The 26,596-nt window shown below is 44.3% G+C and overlaps 1 protein-coding gene across 1 annotated transcript; it reads left to right on the forward strand.

Moving 5' to 3' along the window:
- The first annotated feature begins 8,597 nt into the window (after positions 1 to 8,597).
- On the forward strand, positions 8,598 to 25,722 carry DACT2 (dishevelled binding antagonist of beta catenin 2). The gene is made up of 4 exons (XM_039531796.1): positions 8,598 to 9,059; positions 15,184 to 15,316; positions 17,532 to 17,819; positions 22,640 to 25,722. Exons 1-4 carry the CDS (start codon positions 8,826 to 8,828, stop codon positions 24,439 to 24,441), a joined length of 2,457 nt encoding a protein of 818 aa, XP_039387730.1. The 5' UTR covers positions 8,598 to 8,825; the 3' UTR covers positions 24,442 to 25,722.
- Positions 25,723 to 26,596: the final 874 nt, after the last annotated feature.

A 26,596-nucleotide genomic window follows, 5' to 3' on the forward strand; every position in this document is an offset into this window, starting at 1 on the left:
TGTCCTCGACTACCTTTTGGTCCCTGAAGCAGCAAGGCCTAGCATTGTCCTCACTGAAGGCGCACCTAGCGGCCATATCCGCTTTCCACCCAGGCGAGGGTGGGGACACAGTTTTCTCTCATCCATTGACCGCTAGATTCCGGAAGGGCCTTGAGTGCCTCTACCCTCAAGTACGTCACCCGACTCCAACCTGGGACTTCAACCTGGTCCTCAACAGGCTCATGTCTCCACCCTTTGAGCCGTTGGCCTCCTGTTCACTGCTGTATCTGTCCTGGAAGACAGTCTTTTTGGTAGCCATCACATCGGCTAGACGGGTCTCTGAACTGCGAGCACTCATGGTGGACCCACCCTATACTGTTTTTCAAAAGGACAAGGTGCAGCTACGCCCGCATCCAGCGTTCCTCCCGAAAGTGGTATCGGCTTTCCACAACAATCAAGACATCTTCCTCCCAGTTTTCTTTCCGAAGCCGCATGCATCCTCACGCGAGCAACAGCTTCACTCTCTCGATGTTCGTAGGGTGCTGGCTTTTTATATAGATCGGACAAGACCGTTCCGCAAGTCCCCCCCAACTGTTCGTTGCAGTTGCCAACCGGATGCGAGGTCTTCCTGTTTCATCGCAGCGGATCTCCTCGTGGCTGACAGCGTGCATACGCACCTGCTATTACTTAGCTCATGTTCCCTTGGGCCATCTCATCGCCCACTCTACCAGAGCCCAGGCTTCATCAGCCGCCTTTCTGGCTCACGTTCCAATACAAGAAATATGTCGTGCGGCAACCTGGTCATCGGTTCATACCTTCGCTTCTCACTATGCTCTGGTCCAGCAATCTAGAGATGATGCAGCCTTTGGCTCAGTGGTCCTACATTCCGCCACATCTCTCTCCGACCCCACCGCCTACGTAAGGCTTGGGAATCACCTAACTGGAATGGACATGAGCAAGCACTCAAAGAAGAAAAAACGGTTACTTACCTTTGTAACTGTTGTTCTTCGAGATGTGTTGCTCATATCCATTCCAAACCCACCCTCCTTCCCCACTGTCGGAGTAGCCGGCAAGAAGGAACTGAGGGTCGGGTGGGTCGGCTGGGGTATATATCCGGTGCCGTAATGGCACCACTCCAGGGGGCGCTCAGCCGACCCACTGAGTGTTGCTAGGGTAAAAATTTTCCGACGAACGTGCACGCGGCGCGCGCACACCTAACTGGAATGGATATGAGCAACACATCTCAAAGAACAACAGTTACAAAGGTAAGTAACCGTTTTTTTCACTGTGTAGGTGGGGCCATGTTCTCTTTGGCTCAATATCCTCATCTGATAACTTGCTTCTTATATCTGTTAGTAGAAATTATGAGAAACTGGAATTTCTGACATTTTTTAAAAAAAAGTTTGTTCAGAATTGGAATCAACAGCCACAATTTTGAAAATTCCTGCAAAATGAAAATTCTGAAAAAAATCAGTTTGGGACCATTGAAACATTTCATTTTACTAATGCTGAATTGTTTTGTTTGATGAGGTAAAAACACCATGTTTCACCTTTATCATTTTGATTTATTTTGTTTAAACTTAATATTAATTTGGTATAAAAGTTTTAAAACAAAATGAATTAAAGATGTTTTTGCCTTATCAAAACAAAACACATAACTGTGTCCAAACAAAAAGTCAAAATTGTTTGTCTACTTTTTTTCCATGAGAAATGTAATGGAAATTAACATGTTCCCGCAAAACACTTTGAGAGAACTGTATTTTTGAACAGAAAATTGCTTTTAATGGAAAACATTTTTGACCAGCTCTGATTATTATATTTTATGTGAAGTAGTTCTGCCTGAGCTCTGTTTAGTCTCTATCACCTAATTTGTCTTCTACTTTTAAAAATTTCTTACCATTTAAAAAAAACCAACATACTAACCTTTCATAAATTTTATTTCTCTTACTGATAATGTGCCTAGTGGTTAGAGCACAGACCAGGGAGTCAGGGCCATTGGATTTTGTCTCATTCTGCTCCTGACACTGAGCAAATCGCCCCTCCTCCCTGATCCTCAGTTTGCCCATCTGTAAAATGGGGTGATAGTAATTAACTTACTCACTGGGGTACTTTGAACCCTAATTAAATGTCTGGAAAGAGCTCTGAGCTGCTTACATGAAAGGTGTTATGTAAGTACAGTTTCATTAAGTTAGATTCATCCCTCCATATAATTCCATTGACTTCAAATAGGTTTCCATCATAAATTAATTTGGCCCATTATTTTTATAGTCTCCTCTCTTTCAAAGAATGTAATCCCAACTTCTTTAATTTTTCCTCATTAATGTTGTTTGTTTGTTTTTGAGGGGAGTTGTATTGTCATAGTCCCTAGGAGCCCCATTCATGGACCAGGACATCATTGTACTATGTGCACACAGAACAAAAAGACAGTCGCCCCCCAAAAGCTTACAATCTAACATACATTTTTATCATCTGTTATCGACTTCTGTGCAGAAGGAAGCAGCAGGAGGTACAGGGAAGGATGGGGTAGTAGTGGGGAGTGGAACTGCTGAAGTAAGAGGCAGCTGAGTAATTGGGGGAACTTTGAGTGTCCAGAAAAAAAAAATGTCTACCTGACTTCACTGATTGGACAAGCCATACAGTAATTCAGTTAAGAAAGGCTTGTAAATTTTATGTCCCTGTGACCTGCATTCACTTAAGTGGCATTCGTAGAAATTCCAAGGTTATAAGTTAGATACGGAAAAGACTTCATAGATAACTGAGTCCATGCTATACAATAATTCCCTAGACAGAGGAGTACAGTACTAGCATACAGGTCTGCTACGGTGACTGCACCACTTTAAAATAATGGAACTCCACAAAAAAATATTTGAAACTTGGTTCTGGCATCAAAACATGGTTCAGTTCTAGCTTCTGCCTTCATAATTAGAGGTGGCACTGGTAGCACTGCTTATAGTTAAGGTTGTCCAACACTTCCCATTATAGGGACCCTGTTTTCAGTTGCTTATAACTTTATCTGTTTGGATTGAAATTTTCTATGCCAGGTGTCTGCCTCAGGCTGAGTTTCTTTAGAAAGTGTCACCTAAAATGGTTCCAAGAACAAGGTTAGAGGAAAATATGTTAAAACAGTTATTACAACCTTCTGATTGAGATGCTATAACACTTCCAACTGAGCATGCTTCAGCCCCTCCCAGCTCCTGTGTGCTGACTGTATAGCCCATGCCATGATCCATCTCTCCAGGATGCTCTATTCCAGGGCTCTATGAGCTGAACAGGACTATATCTGCAATTGCGCCTCACTGCACTAAGGGCTGCACTAAGGGTATGGCTACACTTGCAGCTGTACAGCGCTGGGAGTTAAACTACCAGCGCGCTGTTGTGGCCACATTTGCAGCATCTGCAGCGGCATTGGGAGCAGTGCATTATGGGCAGCTATCCCAGCATTCAAGTGGCTGCAATGTGCTTTTCAAAAGGGGGGGGTGGAGTCTGACAGGGAGCGTGGGGGAGAGAGAGAGTGGATTTTTGGAGCCGACACTCTGTCAGCAGCTGCAAGTTCCGACCCCCTCCCTCACCCCTCTCTTGCTCACTGAAAGCAAATAGCCGTCTTTGTTTTTTTCCTCACAGGCCAGATAAGCAGCATCCCCAAAACGGACACCTCCCCGCCCTCCCGCACACCCCCTCTCTTCAAGCAAACACTAGCTGTGGGCGTTCCAAAGGGAGCTCATTCACAGCAAACAGGAGCTGTGTGGTTTTTTGTTTGTTTGGTTTTTTTAGATAAGCACCTCCAGGAGCCCGGAGTTCACAACAAAACAAACAGAGGCATCACTACAAAACAAAGACAGTAATCTTTACTTAAAAGCATTATGGGAAGCTTCCGGGGGTCAGTTACAGCGTAGTAAGATTATTCCCTGTTTACACTAGCACCCCAGTGCTGCAGCACCAGTGCTATTCTCTTTATTCCTCTCGTCGAGGTGGAATACATGCAGCGCTGTAGCCAGGGAGATACAGCACTGTATGTGCCTTGCCAGTGTGGACGGGGAGTGAGTTACAGCGCTGTAAAGCCACCACCAGCGTTGTAACACTCAAGTGTAGCCAAGGCCTTATAAGTCTGTCCTGCCACGGGGCACCAGAACTGAGAGCTGGGAGACTGTCACAATTGTGCTCTCAATACTCCCCCTGCTGATGTCCAGGACACAAGAAGGAAGCTGCCCCACCATCTGGAATGAAGAGGAGTGAGAATTGGCAGGGAGGGAGTTGCAGGAGCCAGAGAGGGGGGACAACAGCCAGTAAGGTAAGTGTATAGGAGGGGAAAGGGGACAGGAGTTAGGGTGGGCTGAGTGGTGGAGTAGAGCAGGAGTAGGCAACCTATGGCACGTGTGCCGAAGGCGGCAGGCAAGCTGATGTTCAGTGGCACTCATACTGCCCGGGTCCTGGCCACCAGTCCGGGGGGCTCTGCATTTTAATTTAATTTTAAATGAGGCTTCTTAAACATTTTAAAAACCTTATTTACTTTACATACAACAACAGTTTAGTTTTATAGTATAGACTGACTTATAGAAAGAGACCTAAAAACATTAAAATGTAATACTGGCACGCGAAACCTTAAATTAGAGTGAATAAATGAAGACTCAGCACACCACTTCTGAAAGGTTGCCTACCCCTGGAGTAGAGTGAGCTAGAGACAGGCTGGGGGCACTAGATCGGAAGGGTCTATAACATGAGAGAGCACTGCCATCCAGGGCTTAGAATTGAACCCAGGAGTCCATCTACCTTCTGCTGCTCTCACCTGGGATCCAATTTATAGAAATGCTGAGGACTCACAACTGCAACTGAAGTCAATAGGAGCAGGGCTTTGGACACATGAAGAGTTATCTAATGATATGTACGCTAAAAAAAATCAGGCAGTAGGCATCTCAAATTGGGCACTCAAAATTAGGGAATACTTTTGATCTTTCTCTTTATCTCAGTTCCCCATCTCTAAGATGAGGATAATAATACCCCTCACCTCACAGGGGTATTCTGAAAACATATTAATTCATGCTTATGAAGCACTCGGATGCCACAGTGCTAACTACTATAAAGAAGTTCACAAGGAAATTAATAAATCTGTCTTCAGAGTGAGGTAAATGAGGCATGGGACCACTGACGGATGAGGCTAAAACAAACTACTTCATAGCTACTTATTAAGTGAACACCAAAACTGTATATTGGAAAGTTTGGGGCTGATTCTCTTTCACTCACGCAGGTGTAAATCAGGAGTTATGCCTCTTGAAATCCATGGAGTTACACTGACATCAGTAGAAGGAGAATCAGGTGCTAAATCTACTGGAAATCAAAAGCAAACGTAGTATTCACTGCTGCAGGATTCTGTGTACTAATGCTGGTCAGCAAAACCAAGTATTTTGCTTTAATGTCCCTTTTGTTTTGATCCAGTGCTAAGTACACTACAGTGAAAGTTGCATAGTTCATCAGTATGAACCTTTTCCCGCCATCATTTCTTTTCCACCTCCAATTTTATGGTTTGAATTTTTGCAGGGGGTCACACCTCTGTCTCTCATCTAATAATAGATAATAGATTACAACAAGCTATTTGTTGAGTTAGCCCAAAAAGATTAAGTGGCATCTTCAAAGGTTCTGGGGAAGAAAGTAATCAATACAACCAAGGAGATAATCAGGAAGTTGGTTAGGATAAAGATAGCACTGAGATATGCCTCATTTGGGACTGAATGTAGGGGAAGATAAAAAGATGAAAGAAAAGGAAGAACAAAGAGCAAAGAATAATAGCTCTCTGTGAAAGAAAGAAAAATGTGACTTTACATAATCTAAGTCTATATTCATATATAGCATAAATAGTGGTGTATGACTGACTTGTGTGGGGTTTGAATAAAATAATCTGTACTGCATGTCTGTTTTAATATGTGCTAAACCAACTGAATTTCAAAAACACTTAGTTATCTTATGTGTGTCGTGGCATTTTGCAGGAATCTAACAGCATGTTGTGCACTGGTTTGTTGCCACCTTCCACCCCAGAGGTGGCAGCCTTTCATGTTGTTAGTTTGCACACATCAAGAGTAGTTCTGTTCCGATGTTGGTTTCACTTTCTACCAGCTGTGTCTGTTGACAGTCAGGGCCTAATCATCCTGCTTGCTGAGCTCTGCACACCAGGGGTTCAGTGAGAAAAGAAAACTGATGTTCATGAAAGAGTGGATAAAGCTTGCACAAGGTACCCCTATTGACCACCCTATTGCATACTCAGTTAGTCCTTTAGGAATGTGCAATAATGCTGTGAATGGCAATTGTACCCACGTGGAAGGGTGGCATCTGTACTACAAGTAGAGCCATGTTGGGAGATCTGGTTAGTGTTTCCATCCCCGAACCAGTTACAGCACAGCTCTATTTTGTAGTGTAGTGGCATAACCATATTCATGGGAAAGCCTTAGATGGAGGCATAGTGAAAATAAGGATCGATCCCATTTGAACTACAAAATAGTACTTTTGCTGCAACTGGGTCAGGGAACAGCCATATTATAACCAAGTATCCCAGTATGGTTCTGTGTGTAACACAGATTAAGCCAATAGCTTTGCCTACCTTAGCATTTTTCAGGAAATCTCCCTCTGTCTTATTACCAGCAAAGTAGTTCTACAGAGAGTAGTAGTGGCAGAGGCACAAGTGTAGACCAGCATTTTTACCACCATCAGTTCTACACCTGATTTGAGCAGGCCCTATGTCCTGCCTACATTAGTGCTCCTGCCATTGTTGAAACTAGATGATTTCCCCCGCAAAATTGTTAGTGTAGAATAGATGCAACCAATGAGGGGGACATGACCAACCAAAAAAGATAGTGAAAGGAACATGTGTGAGGAATGGTTGCCAGTGCAGCATGGTCCCACCATCCCACAGCAATGTACTCAGGACAAGGGTAACTTGATACTCAAGGTAAAGCAAGATTGCTTTAGAGCAGAGGTAGGCAACCTATGGCACGCGTGCCGAAGGTGGCACGCAAGCTGATTTAAAGTGGCACTCAGGCTGCCCGGGTCTTGGCCACTGGTCCGGGGGGCTCTGCGTTTTAATTTAATTTTAAGTGAAGCTTCTTAAATATTTTTATAACCTTATTTACTTTACATACAACAGTAGTTTAGTTATATATTATAGACTTATAGAAAGAGACCTTCTAAAAATGTTTAAATGTATGACTGGCACGCGAAACCTTAAATTAGAGTGACTAAAGGAAGACTCGGCACACCACTTCTGAAAGGTTGCTGATCCCTGCTTTAGAGAGTATGCCATAGAACCAGAAGAGGGGAAGCATGGGCAGCTGGTAAGTGTCTCTGTTAGCCCAGTATTAGATGTCTTATTTGCTGCTTTGAGGAAGCATATACCCTTGCTGAACTGATCTCAAGTATTTTGAATGCAGCACACAGTGATCTCCGCACCTGAGATCTGGGCAACTGATGGCTATGATAGCAATGGTTCATATCCTAGTGGCAGCAGTAGGAAATGTGTTTCCTGCAGTGTGCCTCATCTATGTCCATTGTGTTCATCGGACCCCTATAGTGTCAGTGCTTCTTTTCTTCCTCTACAGTGCTCTGGCCTGTGTATTAGTCTTGCTGTCTGCTGACCAAATGTCTTCTAGGATTCCTGCATGTGACTGCCTGTGTTTGAAATTGTAAGTGTAGGCACTTCTGGGTAGCAACAGCTTTGTTGTGTTAGGTTTCCACTGTCAGCTGTGCTTTCAGGCACCATTTACCATGTACCCTCAACCCTCCATATGACCTTTTCTGGGGTGAGACATGCAAGCCAGCCACATCAGCTCCTTGCACATAAGTCTCTGGCACCCTATCTGGGTGACCATGGAGCAAGCACTGTTATTGCAACTTTGAGTGCAGTTTTGGAGTGTTGCCTAATCTCCATCTGAGGGATGGGAGAGGGCAGCAGATCGTGAGTGAGAGATGAAGTTACAAAATGTGTATTTTGTATATGAAATTGTACATATGGCTAGAACTAACTTTACACTGTGTGAAACCTCAATGGACTAAATTCCGATCTCACACTGGTGTAAATCTAGGATAATACCATTGGTTTCAGTGGCGTTACTGGCAGATTTACAGTGGTGTAAGTGAGAGTGGAATTTTGGCCCTCTGACTTCAGAGGGCTTGACCCAGCAATCAGTGCAGAATTTGGTCCCGGGGAAGGAGGTAAGAAAACGTGTATATCCAGAAAGCTGCTTGCTGTGTAATGTAAAACAGCTGAGCCTCAGCCCTCACGGCACCGCCCCCCGCCCCACATTCCAGGCTTTTACTGTATTTTGAACTAAAACTCCTTGGGATTAGGGCTGCGCGAAGCCTCCTGTAATCACTTTGCTGCCGGCTTTATGCAGCCTCCACGCGTGGGCCACAAGACGGGGCAGAGAAGCTCCCTTCATTGTGAGCCGCGTCCCTCTCTGGCTGGGGCCCGTTCCCCCGGGCCGGGGAGGGCAGAGCGACACGTAACCTGGGGGGCTGGATTTGCCCTTGCCGAAAGAAGGCTCAGCCGCCAGTCCCCCGCACCAGCCGCCTCCTGCCAAGGGGAGGGGAGCTGCGGGAGGGGCGGGGGAGGAGGGAAAGGAGGACGATCCGCGGCTAGTTTCCACCTCTATCCACGCAGATAGGTGGCCGCAGGGCGCAGAGCCATAGGCGCAGCCCTCCCCTCTGCCGCCCGCCCCTTCCCCCTTCTCCAAAACCGCAGGAGCCGCAGTGGCTCCGCAGCACTCCCTCTGCTCCGGGAGAGGGCGAGCAGCTCCGGCCCAGACCCCGCGCAGCCCGCCCCGCTTGCCCATTGCCATGGCCCGGGCGGGTGGCAGCCTCTAGAGATGCTGGGGGAGAGCCAGCAGCGCCGGCCGGGCGGCTGGGATCGCTGCAGGGTCGGGGAGAGGCTGCACGCGGCCCTGGCCGGCCTCCAGGAGCTCCAGGTGCTGCGGGAGAAGCAGCGGGCGCTGGTGAGCGGGGCCCTGGCCATGCCGCAGCAGCCGGCAGCTCGCGGGGACCAGGCGCGTAGCAAGGAGCACAGGCTGGAGGCCACGCTGACTGCCTTGAAGGAGCAACTGGTAAGGGCTGAGGCGCCACGGCAGCGAACCGCCCAGCTGTTGGGCCAGATGTTGTCTCTAGAATACGGTGTTCAGCAGCTGAGACGCCGAGAGTGTGTTTTGTGTCTGGGGGCAGAGTGCAGATTAAGCGGGTGTGTGTATAACTGTTTCTCTCCATCAATCATACCCACCTATAGAGGGTAGGTTAGACCTCCGGTGATAACACACTGAAACACAGACTGGCTAGTAAACAGGCTGTGTCTGTACAGTAATGAGTCCACACCAGCGGTAGAAACACGCGCTCATGCACAAGCGCACGTTTGTGGATACGCTCGCTGCTGTCTTGAACTTGTTCCATTCATAAGTCTATACTAACGTGTGGTGTGAGAGAAAAAGCGTTGCCATTGTGCAGTGCAATAGAAAAATGATTTTTCCCTCCCTTCACATCATGATGCTCCTGGGTTTTTTTTAAGTAACATTTCCTGCCTGTATCAGATTATTTGAGCAAGTTTTGTGTTTGGTTACTCCGCACATTTGGACATTTCAAGTTTATTATAAAAAGTGTGAGTGGATTGTCCAGCGTGAAAATGATTATCTGGAGCAAAATGGTAGGAATGAAGGATGAGTGATTTCCAAGACACTGGTATTTGTGCCTGAAATTAACGTCTGTTTTATCTTTATTGATTATAAAAATATTATAAATATTTTTTGATTTACTGTAATTTAGCCTGCTTGGAATAAGAATAGTGGCTGCGGCTATCCATTCCTGCCAAATGATTTACAGCCTATCTCTGTAGTTTGGCATTGAATCTAGTTCTTTTGCACATAAAATGTATGTTTTGGCTAAGTATGTCAAAGACACTTTGTCTACACAACATACCAATTCCCATCTTATTCTATGTGGTATGTAATTTTGTTTGTTTTATATGTTTATTATTTAAATAGAGTAGTACCTAAGTACACAATTCTCCCCATTACAAGTTGACATCTGTAGATTTAACAAAACTGGAAATCAGCTCTAAAAGTCTTGTTTTTGGAGAGTGGAAGCTTTGTTTAGAGCAGTGATTGACCACTTGATAGATGTAGGCTCTTTTACATGTCTGAATATGCATTTGAAGGAAATCTGTACTTAATTATTTAGAAGTGTCTTTAAGTGTCAGGTAGAAAACGTAGCTATGTCTTTTGAGGGAAATAATTTTGCGAAGACATGGCTGGCAGTATTAATCAGCATTGACAGCCTTCCTGCATGCCAGTCATAATACATGGGCACTGGTACATTCAGTTTCAGAATTCATGACTACAGCCAGTGTTATCAGGGTTTTTTTTAATTTAATAAGATTTGGTTACAGTTTTTACTGAGTGCATTTTCATCAGACTAAAGTACATAACATAAATATAATGTGAAGGTCATGTGCCAGACAATGCTGAATGCTCTAACCTGAACTGTTTTTAAATAGGACAAGGAATAAAGCTGATGATTAACATGATTTAAGTAGTATACATATCAGACTTGTCAGCACTCATCTTATTTAAAAGTAACCATTTAGAGCTGAAGATCAAACTTTTTCTAATGTATATATGTGGGGGAGTAAGGAAGGGGGAAGGATCAGGAAAACTTCTGGCTTGTATCCCTTAAATACTTTGTTCGGGAATGGATTGCCTGATCAAAAGAGGGAAATAATTGAATTTGTTTGATATTAGCCTTGCATTTAACATTTGTAAATTTTTGTGGAAGGAAAAAAATCTAAATTAGGACTGAAACTAGTTTCATAAAAAAAGAATACAATCAAAGGCTAGAGGCTTTAATCTCTCTAGTACTGGCAATTACACACATCAGTAAACTCAAAGTTAATTCAGAGCTTTCTCCCTCCCCATATTGGTGTTAGACTTGGTCATCAGTTATCAATCAGGTGTGAAAACAGAAAGGATATTCATTAAGTGTAGGCAGTTTTATCAGACAGAATCTCAGAGTGAAAATTGGCTTTAACCTTCAGGGAACCTAAGCACCACTTGTGAAAACACAGCAGCAAGCATATCTTGATTAAAGTCAAAATTGCAGCACAAGTGTACTGCCAACCACTTGATTACCTGTCATTGATAATTTTAACTAATGGCTGCACTTTATGTTTTTAACAAAAAAGAAAAGATGATTTAAAACATTTATTGCCTGCTCAAGACCACTGGGTTAATATAATCACTTACTGACCTCTGACCAAAGTGATCCATTGGTGTTTGACACAAGGTGTTGTGCTGTAATTACACATTTGTTTATATATTTTCCAACTAAGACATGAAAGTGGGAGATTAGTTTTATCAGGACTTGTCTGGCTATTAATTATGCTTTCAACAAGGTGAGGCAAACTAAACCATAAAATTATACTTTTGAAATAAAAAGCAGATATAGCTGCAGGAATCTTGAGAAATGTATTGTCCTAGTTCACCCTTGGAAAAGGACTGCTTTCACCAGGAGGTGTCACTGCAGTCATGGGAAATAAGTAGAGATACTTTTTTCTGGCGGATGTTGCCAAAAGGCATAAGAAAGGCTATATGGAGTTAGGTTTTTCACAGAAATTGGATTGTGCCATGTGGTGAGTAAGCAACACACCACTTCTAATTAATCTATGGTGGAGTCTAGATTTCCAGGTCCCAGACAGCAAACACAACATAGGTAAAGTTCTTCCCCTCCTCTAGCAGCTCTTCAGTCAGAAGACACAGATACAACATAGGAATGATTAAACATGGGTTGGTCTTGCAATGTAGGTGAAACCAAGTTTTAAGCATATTCCTGAACTGCACTACAGCCTCTGGACTTTAGCAGGGTTGTAGCCTTGTTCAGGGACACAGCTGGGTGTCTTCTTCATAGCAAGAGCAAACCATATCAGGTTCGCAATTGGATCCCTCCTCTCCATCTCCAGTAATTGTAACAGTGGAGATAGGATGAGACTCTCATTGCAGAGATGGTGAAGGGGAGCAACATTGAGTGGCACTACCTAGTTGCACTGACTCTTAAGAAAGCTAATCTAGTTTCCTGAGGTGACATTTTGGTAGCATTGGGTAGAAGGAAGAGGAAAGAAAGTACTCAAACTTAGTAAAAATAAGTAATTCTGAGGTTCTTTAGGTATGTAACTGGGCATAAATTCAAGGCTATATCACCCACTATTTCTCAAATGTTTCCCCAAATAATATTATTTATAAAATGAAGTCAATTGAGTGCAATTATTTTGCATTGTCTAGTTCCAAATGAATTATCAGATTATGAAAATGTGTTGAAGGGACATGTATGTTTATGCTGAAATGTCAAGAGAAAAGACATTCCAGTCTCTTGGGTCTTGACAGATTCTATACACTTCAGATTGTCATTATCTCTCTGGTTTTATATGGGAGAGAGAGGGAAACGTTTAAAAAAAAATTTGATGTGTACCAGAAATCAGATGAAGTAATGCGTACTGTCAGAGCCTAAACTTATACCCACAGAGGTCAACAGTAAACCCTCCATCACTTCAAAGCTGCAAAGCTTGGCCCTAAATGATTGGCCAAGATTTTCAAAGGTGACTAGTGATTTTCAGTGCCTCAGTTTGGCATGCCCACCTGCCTTCTGAGAATCAGGTTCCTTTAAGGGTCTCAAATGGGGCACCCAAAAACTGAGGCCATCAAGAACACTAGTTGCTTGTGAAAATTGTGTCCCAGTTGCCCTCGCAAGCAGTGTACTGCAGACTTCTTCACATCTGTACGCCTCAAAGCAAATAGATGGTTTCATTCTGCCTCATGACAAATTCATGTTGTGAACTGAGAAATCTTGAGTTTAGGATTTATTGTTCAGGGTGCTGCTTGCTGCTTTTTAAAAAAAAATAGTCTGAGTTATCTGAATAATTTAAGGAGCACTTGTTCTCTTGAAGCCTAGAAGGAGTTAATGAACAGTGTGAAGTCTCCCAAGAACATGAAAACCCCGTAGTGGGGGACAATGGGGAAGGGTTAACAAGGATGATGTAACTCATGCATATTGGTTAAAGCGAAAGCTCAAGGGTGTAATAAATAATCTCTGAATATCCGAGAGCCTTGTTGAACACTTTGTGGCCTCTCTGCCATTAATCAGAAACAGAAATTACAGACTGAAGGATTGTCTGGCAAAACATTAATCATTAAGCAATTAATTCCAGCCATCCAAAGAAAACTTTGTGATTTCCTGAATAGGTGGGACCCAGGGAGGCACAACATGTTTAGTTTCCTCAAAACAATTAAAAGAAACTAAAGGAGAGTTGAAAAGGTAACATTCATCATGAGATGGAGAAGAAGTTGTTCTTTACTATTTAGGTCTTACCTTAACATTTCTTTTGTGACAGGAAGAACAAAAACCCTCTCCCCTGTTTTGTTAGGAAGTAGTTGTTGGCTCGTGCCTAAGCTTTCTTGTACATATGGCACTAATAAAGGGCCTCACACTTCTTGTGCCTTGCAAGTTTCATCCAGTTCTTTAGGATTCCAGAGTAGGCTGGAGAGATCTTTTCAGTCCCTTGAGCAATGTTGCCAGCTCTTACAATTTTATTGTGAGTCTCATTAAAGCTCCAGCTCCTGGCACCTTGGAATTACATCAGAATGTCAGCGTCAATTTTTGTTGTTTGTTTTGTTTTGTTTAAGTTTTTAGCTCTCATGGTTGTGGAGAAAAGCCTGAAAACATGAACCCTAAAGGTTCAAAAACCAGAAGCCAAATAAAAATAACCCCAAATATATATATATTTAAATCTCATGATTTTTAAGCCAACTTCATGGTTTTGGGATCCTGAACTCATTGGTTTTGTTTTATACCCATATAACTATAGAGAAATGTCTTCAAAGTTCGGGTCTTGTAAGCAGGGGCGGCTCTAGGCACCAGCAAACCAAGCTGTTGCCTAGGGCGGCCAAATCTAGGGGGTGGCAGGCTGGGCCGGTGGACCTGCCGCAGTCATGCCTGCGGGAGGTCCACCGGAGCCGCGGACGACCGGACCTGCCGCAGGCATGACTGCGGAGGGGGCGCTCGTCCCACGGCTCGGCTGGACCTCCCGCAGGCATGACTGCGGCAGCTCAAGCGGAGCCGCCGGACCCGCGAACCGTCCGCAGCCGTGCCCGCGGGAGGTCCGCTGTTCCCGGCTCGGTGGAGCTCCGCAGTCATGCCTGCGGCAGGTCCGCTCGTCCCGGGGCTCCGGTGGACCTGCCGCGGGAGCTCAACCGGAGCCGCGGGAAGAGGGGACCCGCCGCGGGACCGAGGAAGGGCGGCGCAGCACACCGCGCTGCCTGGGGCAGCCTATTTTCTAGAGCCGCCCCTGCTTGTAAGCAAACCAAATATGCTTGCTCTGCCCTGTGTGATAATACTATAAATTTACATTCTATAGTGTCCATTCATCGTGAAGGATAAAGTGTTCTTACAGACTGTACATACTGTGTATGTATCGCTTATCCTCCACTAAGACCAAGTCTACACTACCACTTTTGCTGGTATAACTTATGTCACTCCGGGGTGTGAACAAAACAGCCCCCTGAGTGACATAAGTTACACCGACTGAAGCGCTGGTGTGGACAGCACTATGTCAGCGGGAGAGCTCCCGCCAGCGGGGAGGTGGTTTTATTATGTTGACGGGAAGAGCGGCTACATGAGCAATCTTACAGTGGCGCAGCTGCATTGATACATATGTGTTGGTGTAAGCTCATTAGTGTAGACATGGCTTAAGATGCAGCAGATCCTTCTGAGGTGGAATGTAGGAGATGTTGTTACCATTCTATATCAACACAATTACACAGTGGACCCAATGCAACCCCACTGGAGTCAGTGTAAAGTTTCCCATTGACATCAGAGGAAGTTGGCTCAGTCCCAGTGTGTTACAGAAAAGGAAGAGAAGAATAACTGTTTCAGTGTGCAAGTGCACAGAAAATGTTTAGGGTAGGTAGGCAGAATACAGGATATTCTGAGAAGCAGAGTATTTTATACTTATGTCAGATTTCAGAGTCATTACATTAGCCAATTACTGTAGTCCTTAGCTGAGCAAAACTTTCAGTGGGACTTTTGCTTCAGGAGTACATCATTTGGCTAATACACCTGGCAAATTCACTATATGGCCCTGAGATCCTAACTGTGACTATTCTTTATTTCCCCCTTCTTTCCATGACCTGTGAATAGTCACGTTTAAGGAGACAGGATGTTGGCTTGAAAAGTCACCTGGATCAGCTGGACCAGCAAATAAGTGAACTGAAGCTGGATGTCAGGAAGTCCTCTAGCGAATACCTCGACAGTGACAGCAGACCCAGCTCAGGTAATGCACTCTTGACAATTTATTTATTATGGTTCTAGTGGAATTTGTATGAATTCATAGACTCATAAAGTTTAAAACCAGAAGGAACCATTAGGTCATCTAGTCTGACTTCCTGTACAGCGCAGGCCATTCAATTTCACCTGATTACCCCTGTATTGAGCCTAATAACTTGGTTTTGGCTAAAGAATATCTTTCAGAAAGGCATCCAGTCTTGACTGGAAGACATTCAGAGATGGAGAATCTACCATTTCCCTTGGTGGTTTATTCCAGCAGTCAGTCACCCTCACTGCTAATGATTTGTATCTGATTTCTAATTTGAATTTGTCTGGCTTCAGCTTCCTGCCACTGGTTCTTGTTATGCTTTTCTCTGCTAAATTAAAGACCCGTTATAGTCTAGTATTTTCTTCCTCTCAAGGTACTCATACTCTAATCAAGTCACCTCTCAATCTTTTTGATGAGCTCTTTTCACTCTAAGGAATTTTCTCCAACTCTCAAACTGTATTTGTGACTCTTTTCTGAGCCCTCTCCAATTTTTCAACATCCTTTTTAAAAATGTGGCCACCAGGTCTGGATGCAGTGTTCCAGTACCAGTCGCACCAATGCCATACAGAGGTAAAATCAACCTCTTTACTCCTATCCACTTCTTTATACAGCCAAGGATCACATTGGCCCTTTTTGCCACAGCATTGCACTGGGAGCTCATGTTCAGTTGCTTGTTCACTATGACCCATAAATTCTTTCCAGAGTCACTGCTTCTCAGGATACAGCCCCCCCTCCGTCCCTTCTGCAGGTATGGAACTGCTAAATGCAGCTCAGTGCATTAAACATAAATAATATCTCTTGTGTGAAATGGAAAATATTGGGATATTTTAAATTGTGCACATTAAAAATTCCTGCAATTAATATTTTTCTGTGATGCTGTCTGAGAGCTGAGCAGAAATTAGGCACCTTTCCATCATTCCTTCTCTTCAGGTACAGTTAGGATTTTGGGTCCTCTGTTTTTGGCTGCCAACTTGAGACACATCAAAGGTGTCTTATTTTCAGAAAGTGCTGAGCACCATGCTCTGAAAATCAGACCCTTTTAAGCTGCCTCAGGTTGGATAGCCAAAAACTGAGACACTCACAGTCACTAGTTGCATTTGAAAGTTTATGCTGTTGTTTTCAGAAAACAAAAAGACATAGGAATAGATTATCAAAAGGCTCAGCCCTCATTTGAACTTCAAGCTTGTTAAACATGATCATGTGCTTAAAGTTAAGTGTGTGCTCACTCGTTATGCTGGTTGAGGGCCCAAAGTGAATAGATCAAGCCCAAAAAACTGTGGTTGAACTGGAGTGTATCTTGTAGAAGGACATCCAATCTCAATCAAAAAACCCAGTGATCCTGAATTTACCACTGTAGCAAATGGCAAAGAGGATTTATTGTTTATTCATAGGGCCCTACCAATTTCACGGTCCATTTTGATCAATGTCATGGTCATAGGATTTTAAAAATTGTAAATTTCACGATTTCAGCTATTTAAATCTGAAATTTCACAGTGTTATAATTGTAAGGACCCTGACCCAAAAAGGAGCAGTGGGACGGGGATGTCGCAAGGTTCTTGTAGCGGGAATGGGTTGCGGTACTGCTACCATTACTTCTGCACTGCTGCTGGCGATGGTATTGCCGTCAGAGCTGGGCAGCTGGAAAGCCCAGCTCTGAAGGCAGAGCCGCCACCAGCAGCAGCGCAGAATAAGGATGGCATGGTATGTTATTGCCACCCTTACTTCTACGCTGCTGCCTGCAGAGCTGGGCCCTCAGTCAGCAGCCACCACTCTCCGGCCACCCAGCTCTGAAGGCAGCAATGCAGAAGTAAGGGTGGCAAGGTATGGTATTGCTACCCTTACTTCTGGGCTACTGCTGGCAGGGCACTGCCTTCAGAGCTGGGCATCCAGCCAACAGCCATCGCTCTCCAGCTGCCCAGCTCTGAAGGCAGCACAGAAGTATGGGTGGCAATACCGTGACACCCCCTCACCCCCTACAACTCCCTTTTGGATCAGGCCCCCCAATTTGAGAAACGCTGGTTTTCCCCCATGAAATCTGTACTGTATAGGGTAAAAACACACAAAAGACCAGATTTCATGGTCCGTGATGCATTTTTCTTGGCCATGAATTTGGTAGGGCCCTATTTATTCACTGTAAGCCAGAAAGATGTTTGTATTTATTTGAACTCTACAGGCTTTTACGACCTGAGCGATGGTGGTTCCTGCTCACTGTCCAACTCTTGCACATCTGTGTACAGTGAGTCCATATCCTCCTCGCACACCAGTCTGTTGCCGAGCTGTCAGCAGCCCAAAACACGGCTTAGTGTCTTTGATTATCGGCCCAAGTCTGCAGATGAAACCACTGTGCACACCACTAAGTTCCAGCACCAGGGAGTCTATGTCAGTGATGGATGTCGAATCAAGGCTAGCACGGACATTTCTGGAACTCCTGCCAGGTCCAGACCAAGGCCAGTTTCCACAGGTAATTGGTTGCAGAACTGAACGATGTGAAGGGAAGACGAACGTTGATAGTGGGATAGTCCCACTTATTACATTTAGCATCATAGTGTGACATATGAATAGTGCAGTTAATACAATAGTGTGCATTTGAAAACACACAAAAGCAAAAACAAAAAAATAAAATCAAACTACTTACTGCCTAATTTTCAGCTATAGCATAGTCAGGCACCTTTAACTAATAACAGACAAGGAGGATATTTGCAAGTAGATCAGTATATAAGGCCTGAGAAGTTATTGTAAGACTTGTTTGATTAGTTTTGATTACATTTGCCAGCATTTGAGTTTGCGAAATCAGCAAAATAGCAGCTATTTTGTGAAATATCTTGCATGAGCTGAGAGAGGTGTGTGAAAATTCAACCAGAGAAAAATAGCAGAAAATTGTTAATTTATTGAGGAAGATTGCAAAAATCTGAGCAGAAGGAGCTGCCTCCTTTCAGTTTTTGGTGTCTGTTTTCCCATTCTGTTGTACAGTGAGAATGATCGCATTTGCCTATCTACCTACAGTCACAAGACTATGGACAGCTTAAACCTTGTTTACATTCAGATTTTACTGTTTACAGATCAGGATAACAAACACAGAGAGGTTAATTGATCTTTCCTGGTCTCAGTGTGGTCTACTGAAATAGGCAGGGGCCTGAGAGCCAGCCTTGAGTTGAAATCCTGGGTCTGATGTTGACTTACTTTGTAACCTTGATTCTTGCAAGTCTTCTGTTTTCCCAGATATAAAAAGTGAATAATAATTTACCTCCTACATAGGGGTCTTGTAAGACCTAACTAAAGAATGTTTATAAATTGCTATGTAAGAGCAAAATATTAAGGACCCTTGGAGGCAGAAATAGAACTTTAGTTAATGGTTCCAGCCCTGTCCTTGTTCCTCTATATCTGTGGTTCTCCACCCTAGCAGTTTCTCTCCATGACCCCAGAGTTTTCAACAGATAACCACCATGGGTGGGGGGTGCTGCTGGGTGAGGGAATGAGTGATGTTGGGTGGGAAAGGTGGAGAAGGTAGGGGTGGTGTGTTCTAGGATGCTAGAGCTCATCCCTTCTCTCCCAACCGCTGCCTGCTATTTGCTCTGTTTTGGGTAAGTGCAGCTTCCAGATGCTGTGAGCTGCTTGAACAGTCTGGCTGTGGAGTCCAGGCAGCCAACTCCACAGCATCTTGAAGAGGCAATTCCTGCAATATTGGGGTGCAAAGGAAGTGAGGGAAGAGCTCCTGTGGGTCAGAATAGCTTCAATAGGAGAAGAGAGCAAACTTCTCCTTCCCTCTCAAGTGCTTGCCCTCTTTGGGCCCTATTGCCTGCCAGTTTTAGACAGGCTGAACTTTTTATTCTGCTTGCAGTGTTGTAGCCGTGTTGGTCCCAGGACATTAGAGAGACAACAGAAGTTGGTCCAATAAAAGATATGACCTCACCACCTTGTCACTCGCTCTAGCAGGGGTGATTTTGCTGTGAGTCAACGATCAGCCTCTTGCAACTCCCTACTCGGTTCCACCCCACAGGCTGAGAATCACGGCCCTTGGGTTTCTCAGCCCATGGGTTGCAACTCAAAATTGGCTTGCTAGTATGTGTCCAAGTGTTGCGCGGCTAGCTGGGCTTGGCTCCCCACTCTGGGCTTTACAACCTGGTGCATGGGATCATATTGCCGTTCAGGTTTGGCCCAGCTGTCCCTCTGTCATGCCCCCCGGGGGAGGCAGGATTAAGTCTGGAGGCATTTTGGGAGGTCTTTGGGTCACAACAGACGATCAAGGTTTACAAATGGGTCCTGAGCCAAAAAAAGGTTGAGCACCACTGCTCTAGAGCTTGTGGTTGGCCTCTCAAGGGAGTAGTGATTGTGACCTCTTGGAAAATGTGCTCCATTACTCCTGTTTGAATTTTTGTACAGTTTTTTATTTTCATCCTGGTAAAGAGTGGGTCAGCAAATTTGTTGTGGGGCTGATACCATGTTTGTAATAGTTTCACAGGGCTGATTTAGTCCCTTCTCTTGACTCATTTTAGACAAATAGAATAGAACTGTACATGAGTCCTCACATAAAGAAATATTCCTAACGTTATCTAAGCTAGAATGCGGGTTAGAATTTTAAACTCCAGTCCCTTTGCCTTTTTTTGAATGGGATGTGGGGAACAGACTAATTTTGTTCCATGCTGGATGCAGAAGACAGGTAGATGCCAGAACAACCCTCTTTCTTTTGTATCCAGCCACACACAACTAAAAGCCAGACAAAAAGATACCAATGTTACACCCTGTGAATGAGTTCTTCAATCTAAAAGGAATTTCACGTGTGTGTGTGTATTTAAGACTTGAAATAACAAGGGTGCAAATGTCCCAGTGCATGAACAGCAGACAGTTCGAAATTTGTAAGTCTCCCCATGTTGTCTTCTAGTAGTACAGAAAAGGTTAACATAATTTACTTAGAAAGAATAGGAGTACTTATGGCACCTTAGAGACTAACAAATTTATTGTAGCATAAGCTTTCATGGGCTACAGCTCACTTCATCGGATGCATGCAGTGGAAAATACAGAAGGAAAATAGATATATACACACAGGGAACATGAAACAATGGGTGTTACTATACACATCATAAGGAGAGTGATCAGTTAAGGTGAGCTGTTGTCAACAGGAGAGAAAAATAATTGTTTGTAGTGGTAATGAAAATGGCCCATTTCCAGCACTTGACAAGGAGATATCAGGAAGGGGGGGGGGGTGGTGGAGAGATAAGCATGGGGAAATAGTTTTACTTTGTGTAATGGCCCATCCACTCCCAGTCTTTATTCAAGCCTGATTTAATGGTGTCCAATTTGCAAATTAATTCCAATTCAGCAGTCTCTCATTGGAGTCTGTTTTTGAAGTTTTTTTGTTGTAATATTGCGACTTTCAATATCACAAATCAGATGTCAAGAATTATAACATTCTAAAACCAGTTGGAGAACACTTCAACCTCCCTGGCCACTCGATTACAGACCTAAAAGTCGCAATATTACAACAAAAAACTTCAAAAACAGATTCCAATGAGAGCAAAGCAGTGAAACAGGGAATTTACCTGGCTCCCTGTGGAATCCCTGTGCAAGGGGAATTCCTGAATGGTGTAGAGCTGTTAGTTACTCTACAAGACCTATTTTCCCAGCCCCTAGCTCAGGATGTTCTCGGGAGAAAAGGGGGCTATGGGGCTGTCGGCAGCCAGGTGTAACTTACATCAGCCCTGAAGCTACTTCAAGTTATGATGGGGACTGAAATTCTTCCTAGAAACTCCCAATTTCAAGGGAACATGTCTAAGAACTTATCTGTACAGAGAATTAGTGTAAGGCAAGCTGGGGTGTAAATCTACCGCACTCTAGCATGCCATGCAATAAGTTGCCATGTGTAACCTGCTACCACACACTAAAAGTTGTGCAGTGCGCTTTGACCTACTGCTGAAACAGCAGGTATGTCGAAGTGCACTAGTGGAGCAGCAGGGTCCATACCGCCAGTTACTATGGTGTATATTCACTCCCCAGCTGGCCATGTATTAACTCTGCATTTAGACACAGTGGAGGATCTAAGCCATTATCTAGTTTTCTTTTAGGGTGAAGATAATTCTTAGTCTGTTCCTCCAAATGTCTTTTTAAAACACACACACACCTACCTGCAAAAGAATTTTTCAGTTTTCCTCCCATTTAATAAAGTCTCTTAAGTGCGTGTTGCCTGCTAGAATCAAAGACTCCAAGAACAATGAATGCAGAGCGGCCCGGGTGACTCACTTCAGAAAGGCAACCCTCTGCAACTTTGTTATCAAATGAAGGAAAAAGATCCAATTAAGAGGTTTCATTGGATTCTGGGGGAGGAGGAGTGAGCCTATAAAATGCAAAATGCATCTAAATGGCTTTCCAGTGTAGTTAAAGTGTTAATGCTCACTGCAGTGTCTCAATGAGGCAAAATGTAAAAGAACACAGCAGTAGTTTCCAGCTCTGAAGGGATTAAGAGAGACTTTGACTTTAGCTCCATTTAGCTCCGGTTAAAGCAGTTGGTTCAGGACTGTAGATTTCAAAAGACACATGAACCAGTATGGGGAGGGGAGTTTGAATTCAAAGTTAACCATTAGAACCAATAATATTAACTACTTACCTCCTGGGAATTTCAAGAATTTATTTCCTCAGTTGCTATGGGAAGCCTAACCCTGAGAGAGTCTTTAACTGGCCCTGAGAGAAAAGAATTAACAAATTCTGCTAGACTTTACTGGATTTTTTTATATGACATTTGACTTTAGACTTCCTGGTACTTGGATTCCTTTTACATCTCTCTTGGGAGATCATCTTTTTTGTGTGCCTTTTTGAGCTGTGTAGTTTTAAAACATTTTAATGGCACAAGCATTAATTTCTCTTAAATGACCAGTTTAAACCTCAAGTAAGACATGGGTTCAGTCCTTTGCTTTTAAAATCATTGGTCCAGATTCCGATCATTATATACCAGTGTAAACCCACTGAAAGCAGCTGTGTTACTCAGGAGTTACACTGGTGTAACTGAAATGAGAATCTGCCATTTTGCATTTACCATTCATTGATTTTACATAGTTATGAGGAAAACATGCTTTAGAAACACATTTTTATGGTCTCAACAAGAAGATAATACAAAGAAATGCAGAGTTCTTGGGGTATTAAAACTTATTTTTGTCATGATTACACTAAAATACTCATTAATGACAAAGGATATGAAATAGTCTCTGAAATATGTCCTTGAAATATAAGCTGTGGCACTAGAAGAAATTACCTGTGATATAACTCTTTGATTTATTTCCATTCGATATCCAGGTGACCTGGAAAGACGTCTACCAGAAGACACTGGATTTCAGAAAGTGACAGACCCCAAATCCATGCCCCCCCTTTGTCATGGAGTGGAATTCCAGTTCCAGAGTGTGGACCCAAAATACCAAAATGACTTGGTCTCCAAGAGCGGCAATGATGTGTATCCTTACCCAAGCCCTCTTCATGCTGTGGCTTTACAAAGCCCACTTTTTTCTCTGGTGGGGGTACCATTGGAAACAGACAACAACCCTTCCCCCAGTAAACCCATGCCTAGTGTTACAGGCCCCAGCTTGATTAGGACTAGGCCAGTCATTGAGGCCAGGCCAGGGGGTTATATCAACAAACTGCTGCAGCTGACAAGATGCAGAGGGAACAATCACGCAGATGCCAGTGAGAGGGTTTCAACAAAGAGCCAGCCATCCACAATGCCCCTGAGACTCATTATAACCCCCAGCACTGGTGGAGTGAAAATTAACAGCAGCAGCAGCAGCCAGCTGGAAAAACAAGGGAGCTCTCTGGAAGGTAACAAAGCTGAAGGGAAACTGCAGAGGGAGGTGCCTGAAGGGGAATGTGCCAAGCAGCAGGGGACTGTGCACTGTGTGAATGTAGAGCAGCCATCCACCCTGCCTGACCCAGAGTCATCAGCTGTAAATAGTTGTTACCCTGCCAAGTCAACAGCCAGGGGCTCTCCTCTGGCAGAAGCAGTAGGGAGAGGCCTGGAGCACAGTTCCTCCTGCTCACAGATATGCTATGAGGTCTCTAGTCCAGGTATCTTGAACACTAAAGCTATCCTGCCCAGAAAGCCTAACAGAAGGTGCAGCACCCTCAAGCTGGCTAATGCAGGGGGTGATGAGCCAGTTACTCAGAGTGAATTTGTCCATGCCCAGTTTGTCCCTGCAGAATCCCATCAAGTCAGAGTGAGGTTTGCCAGCTCCAAAATGAAGTCTGTGAAGGTTAAGAGAAGGAACAGTGAGAAGGTGCTAAGGCCTGGGAAGCAGACCTTTTGTGCAGAAAAGTCAAGGGGAGCCCATGGAGCTGCCAGGCTGCCTGTTGAGTGGAATCTGCCTCAAAAACAGCATGGAGAAAAGAGCCTTGTCAGGAGACCTACATACACTGGAGAGGTTACTGGCAGGTCTTGTTCAGAGTCCAGCCTATTCCCCGTGCAACTCCGAATCCCCCCAGCGCCATCCAGGCCTGAACTTTATCGGGCATCTGCTAATGCACTGTATTCTCTTGAAACGGCTTACATAGACACAGCCACCAAGAAAAAACAGCGTAAATGGCAGTCCACTGTGGAGATCTCAGCAAAGGCTCACCTTGCCAACCTCTCTAGTGGCTTTGGCCTAGGGCCACCAAGACAGCCAGTAAGGAGAGCAGCTGGGGTCCTGCGTACTGTAAGCATGAGGGCACGTTCAAAGCATCACCACCATGGAACATATGCCAAAAGCGAGTCAGACCATTCTGAATACTCCGCTGAATGTGCTTCCCTTTTCCACTCCACCATTGCAGAGACCAGCGAAGGCGAGGTCAGTGATTACACAACCAACCGCTTTGGGGACAGCGAGTCCAGTGAAAGTGATTCAGAGGGCAGCAGCAATAGCAGCAGCCTCACTCTTGACTATGATGATGCCGATGAAAGCGAGTTGGTCTGGCCCGAAGCTTCTGTCAGGCAGCCAGCAGCTGCCCAGGCCTCTTCCAAACCTTTCCCCCCCATGCCCAAAATCTGTCGCATCAAAGCTTCAAAGGCACTGAAGAAGAAGATTAGGAGATTCCAACCTGCCGGTCTAAAGGTTATGACCATGGTTTAACTGAGAGCAAGCATCTGTTTATCCCAATGAGATATGCTGGCTCTGGCTCATTTATAAAACAAAAGGACTTATGCTCAAAGAAAAGGACAGTTTTAAAGGAACTCTGAACAACCTCCAGATCCACATAAGGGACCTTTTCATTTGCTAATGGCCATATATTTGACCCTGTATCTAATTTCCTCTTTTGCCATGTAGTCTGTAAATATGTATTTGTGTATATAGCGTGATGCCTTTTCTTCCAGTACTTCAGAGGTCACTGCAATTAAAAACGAGGTGGCAAGCCCAAACAGCCTCGTCCATAAGATTTTCTGGGGAAGGCTTTTAGTGTGTGTTGCCCACGTGCACCCACAGAGCTTCCCCTGTTTGAGATACAAAGGCCTCCCAAGAAGGGCAGCTCTTCCCCAACTGAAGATACTGAAGCTTCCCTACACTAAGGATCTCTCCACAACCTGAGATGTCAGTCTTCTCCCACTGAGACACCTATGCACTCCTCCTATTAGCCACCCATCTTTTCCTGTGCCCATCTGGCAGAGAACTAGGGAGCTCTCCTCAGTTTCATCTACATTAGGATGGACCATTCCCACACCAGCCCCGGTAACTAGGAGGCTGGGCCCCTTCTTCAATAGAAATAATTAAAGTTTGAGAGGAGAGGATGTATTTGTGAATAAGAACAAGATTTTGATTCTGTTTCTGTTTACAAAATTGAGGGTATAAATAAGGTTTAAACCCCTCTTTTATGTTATTTCATTTATTCATGTGGTTTTTTTGAATGGGTGAAAGAATGTTATGAATGCTCCATATCAAAGTGTGCTAATAGCTGGGGCTGAGAGCACAATAACTCTGCTCCTCCAGTTGCACACTCAATAAATGCTATTTAATGTACTCCAGAAAACTGTTACTGTCTGGCTTCCTGAAAGAAAGTGATTCAGTTTTATTAGCAGCTGATCTGAAACGCAAAGGTTCTAAAGGGCCAGTGCTTGCCAGCGGTACCAAAGGAAAACAAAGAAAGGTCCATGGTTTCACTATGGTTTTGTGTGTTTGTTTTTCCAGGCAGGGTTTTTTCTCAGTCAAGGGTTGCTAGAGTTTGGTTGACCTTTATCACTAACCCTTTTGGATCTGTAGTTTAAGAAGCCTTGGGCCAGTAGTCCACTATATGTTCAGGGGTGGCTCCAGGCACCAGCGCAGCAAGCACGTGCCTGGGGCAAGCCTCGAGGGGCGGCCTGCCGGTCGCTGTGAGGGCGGCAGGCAGGTGGCTTTCAGCAGCGCACCTGCGGGAGGTCCGCCGTTCCCATGGCATTGGCAGCAATTCGGCGGTGGGGATGCCGATGGCGCGGCACCGGTAGACCTCCCGCAGGCAAGCCGCCGAATCCACATGACCAGCAGACCTCCCGCACGCGTGCCGCCGAAAGCCGCCTGACTGCCGTGCTCAGGGCGGCAAAAAACATAGAGCCGCCCCTGTATATGCTGATGGAATTAGCTAACTGCTTAAAAAAAATAAAATACTTGCACCCAAGGGTTAATGTTGATAATATATTAAAATAAGTTTTAAACAAAATTGAGACAAAAACAGAAAACCTTCCTAGTTTTGAGTGCACTCCCATTCTATGGGCTGCGGGAGACAAGTCTTTCCAAGCAGCTACGTTGAGGTGTGCAATACCTACACAGTGGCACCAGTGTGATTTCACTTTTTAACTAGGGATAGTAAAAGAAACGTACATATTGACGTGTGAATTTACCAGTTAAAGATGAAGCCAATTGTACTTTGCATTTAAAAATGAACATATTTAAACCGTAGGCTGACATTAAATGTTTCTGTGACTAGAACTGTGTGTTTCTATTTTGACAAAGTGGTGTAAAAATGTAAGCAATTTTTGGTAGTCAAAGCTAGGCTTTGATGTTTACACTCCAGTAAGACAAATGGGGGAATTTCACGCTTCACACTTGGTGTTCTATTGTGTCACTGTGTCTGGCTATAGAACAAACAAGATGATTTATGGCATGATGGCTTTCTTCAGCACCAGAGGTACATTTTTCATAAAAGCTTTGATTCTGGAGAACATGGGAAAAGTTACATAAGGAACTTTAAATACATGGCTTTTCTTCATTTGTGGATTCTGTTGCTTCTACTTAGAAGATCATTGTCCAATCCTTTGAT

This window comes from Mauremys reevesii, linkage group 3 (genome assembly GCF_016161935.1).
Source record: "Mauremys reevesii isolate NIE-2019 linkage group 3, ASM1616193v1, whole genome shotgun sequence".
NCBI classification, from domain to species: Eukaryota; Metazoa; Chordata; order Testudines; family Geoemydidae; genus Mauremys; species Mauremys reevesii.

Coding starts and splice junctions, on each gene's coding strand:
- DACT2 (XM_039531796.1), top strand. CDS start 8,826: ATGCTGGGGGAGAGCCAGCAGCGCCGGCCGGGCGGCTGGGATCGCTGC. Junction 9,060..15,183: donor CTGCCTTGAAGGAGCAACTG/GTAAGGGCTGAG, acceptor ACCTGTGAATAG/TCACGTTTAAGGAGACAGGA. Junction 15,317..17,531: donor TGACAGCAGACCCAGCTCAG/GTAATGCACTCT, acceptor TGAACTCTACAG/GCTTTTACGACCTGAGCGAT.